Source organism: Chelonoidis abingdonii, chromosome 4 (genome assembly GCF_003597395.2).
Source record: "Chelonoidis abingdonii isolate Lonesome George chromosome 4, CheloAbing_2.0, whole genome shotgun sequence".
Taxonomy (NCBI): domain Eukaryota; kingdom Metazoa; phylum Chordata; order Testudines; family Testudinidae; genus Chelonoidis; species Chelonoidis abingdonii.
Genome location: NC_133772.1, coordinates 11240432 through 11242883, shown reverse-complemented (window position 1 = coordinate 11242883; position 2452 = coordinate 11240432). Strand labels below are relative to the sequence as shown.

At 39.7% G+C, this 2452-nt stretch overlaps 1 protein-coding gene across 1 annotated transcript; it reads left to right on the top strand.

Moving 5' to 3' along the window:
• The first annotated feature begins 179 nt into the window (after window positions 1-179).
• On the top strand, window positions 180-1396 carry DDX20 (DEAD-box helicase 20). The gene is given in 10 exon segments (XM_032794161.2): window positions 180-234; window positions 237-274; window positions 276-347; window positions 349-608; window positions 610-869; window positions 872-1007; window positions 1009-1062; window positions 1064-1150; window positions 1152-1215; window positions 1217-1396. Coding segments are annotated over 10 exon segments (1206 nt in total).
• The last annotated feature ends 1056 nt before the right edge of the window (window positions 1397-2452 follow it).

Genomic DNA, 2452 nt, shown 5'->3' with positions numbered 1-2452 from the left:
AATGCATCTATTGTATTTTTTTAAACAAAACAAAACTTCACCAGAAATACTGGTAATATTATGGAAAAAGAGCAATTTGGCAACTGTCACTTTACCATCTGTTATGATTGGGATTTGTTATTAACGTGCAAACATACTTGTTTCCGCGACAAGAAAGAAGTCTTTGCTGCTTTGACTGAATGAGCTGCTTTTTCTTTATTGGTGCAGAACCTGTACCCACCGGATTGATGGAGCAATTGCACAGTGGGATGTAGAGGTCACAGCTATTGCTCATTGCAGATGCTTCAGTGAATGCTCATATTTGACCCATAAAGACCAGAGAGAGCCAGTGCGCACACACACACATAATATAGCTGTGCTCCAGATCCTCAATGTGAGCCTGCTATTCCAGGTGAAAATTCGTCCATGTCCGACCAGAAGGTTTCAAACAAAGAGCTACATAAGGACTGCCAACGATCTGCAAATGCATGAAAAAATAGCAAGAGTTCAAAGACATTAAAATTTCAACGCCACAGCGAGAATGAAATGGCAGCGGCTTGCAAAACCACTGAACAAAATAGTTGTAATCACATCTGGACAAGGAACCTTAAAATGCACTCCCCAAAATTCTTGCTGTCACTGTGTTAAGAACCCACGCCTTGCCATTCCATGGAGCTTTGCAGTTCTGTTGAAGAATGAATATTCATTAAAGAAGGGTTGGAGAAAAGGGTTGAATCATAAGAGTTACGCAGGCCTGAGAGCAGTACCGCACCCTAAAAATGGTGCTTTTGAAAAGAGGATGGAAGAGACTATGCACTCAGTAGCAGACAGTGTCTCATTTAGGGACACTGATAAGATGTAAACTCATACAGTCCAGAGCTCCTCTCATAGTAGGGAAACAAGTCATACTTTGAAGCCTCTTCAGATACTCAAGGAGAGGAAGATTGGCTTATTATAGATCAGCTCCTCTAAACTATTCCAAAGCGTAAGCTGCTCCTGAGCCCAGTGGAGCACCAACAGATGCACAAATCCAAAGCACAGTCAGGTGAAAAAGAAGTGTGTAACAGAGAATTCCAACGATGTAGAAAAGCCTTCACCAGCAACCCATCTTCCAAGGAGGAGCCCAGAAAGACTATTCTAACAGCACTCAGGATGAGAGCTCTCCTGGCTTTCTATGACACTCAGAATTATGAAGATACTGGAGTCCGATTACCGAGCATGCAGAGTTATTACGCTCTCACCTCTTTACTATAGGAAATTTCATAGGTTTAACTGGACTGCTTACACTCACCACTCTCTCATCTCAGGAACTGCTGAGAGTGATTGTGTGGTAGAGCAACTTCACTGCAGAAGGACTAATTTACAAGAACTATTGTCTAAGCTCAGAATTGTACTTAAAAAAATAGACTGTTTTTAGACTGAAGTAAAAATGTCTTTTTTGTTAATAAATTCTTTCTGGGTAGATGTTTAAATGCATTCCATTGAATTGGTGTTGCAACAGATATTTGTCAATAAATAGAAATGCTTGTCTTATACATCGGGATATATCAGTTTCAATCTTTTAAGTGACAACAAAATGCAGAATCAGATTAAGGACACTTTCGATGTACGAAACCACATTAAAAAAAAAAGCAACTCAGCAAACGTATACAGTCATAAATTTCGTTGCTATTCTCATTGTTTTGATACTCCATGGGCGAGGTTGCCTTTGCATTAAAAATCTACAGAAATTACTATTCATGGACAGCCATCTTAGTTTTATAGTGTCTTCTTAAGTAGAAGCAAAAAACTGCTCCTGCTATTTAATAGTGGCAGATTGAAACCTGCTTATTCAATACATGTATTGCTATTTAAATTGAATTAATTAAGCTGTATAAATAACATCTCCAAGCTCTATGGTATGGTAGGGATCTGTGCGATAAGGAGCTAGACCGTTTTAAGTCTATGATATACAAAAAAAATGGAGCTATCATAATTGGCCTGTTCCCCTGGGTGCTGCAATATCAGACTTGCCATGCTTAAGGGAAAACTTTAATTAGAAACGAAATTACCTATTAGCCCTGAAACTAATTGGCATTCTTTGTTTAGGTCTTGATGTTTTGTGTCTGTCTGAAGCCTGGAAAAAATGGGAGATCGGGTGGTTTAGGATATTGGTAATGGATATAGAATATTTCCATTCTAGCTTCTTAATTCAAATTCAGCCTCAGTAGGATGCTTGAAAATTACTATCTGAAACCTTGTGCTGAGTCATCTGTGAAGTGATCTGGGTCTCAGGTCGGTTCGTAGTACACAGGTGTTACTTTCTGAACCATCCACAGTTGATCCTGTTCTTGGCAGTCTTGGGGGGCTGCCAGGACATTGCCAGAAGTCCTTTTAGTGGGAGGGTTCCTTCCTACCTATGAGTTAAAATTCATTTCTGGGAGGGTAACCTTGCTGTTTCTACATGCATAAGACTTGGATTGAACACCCGTCC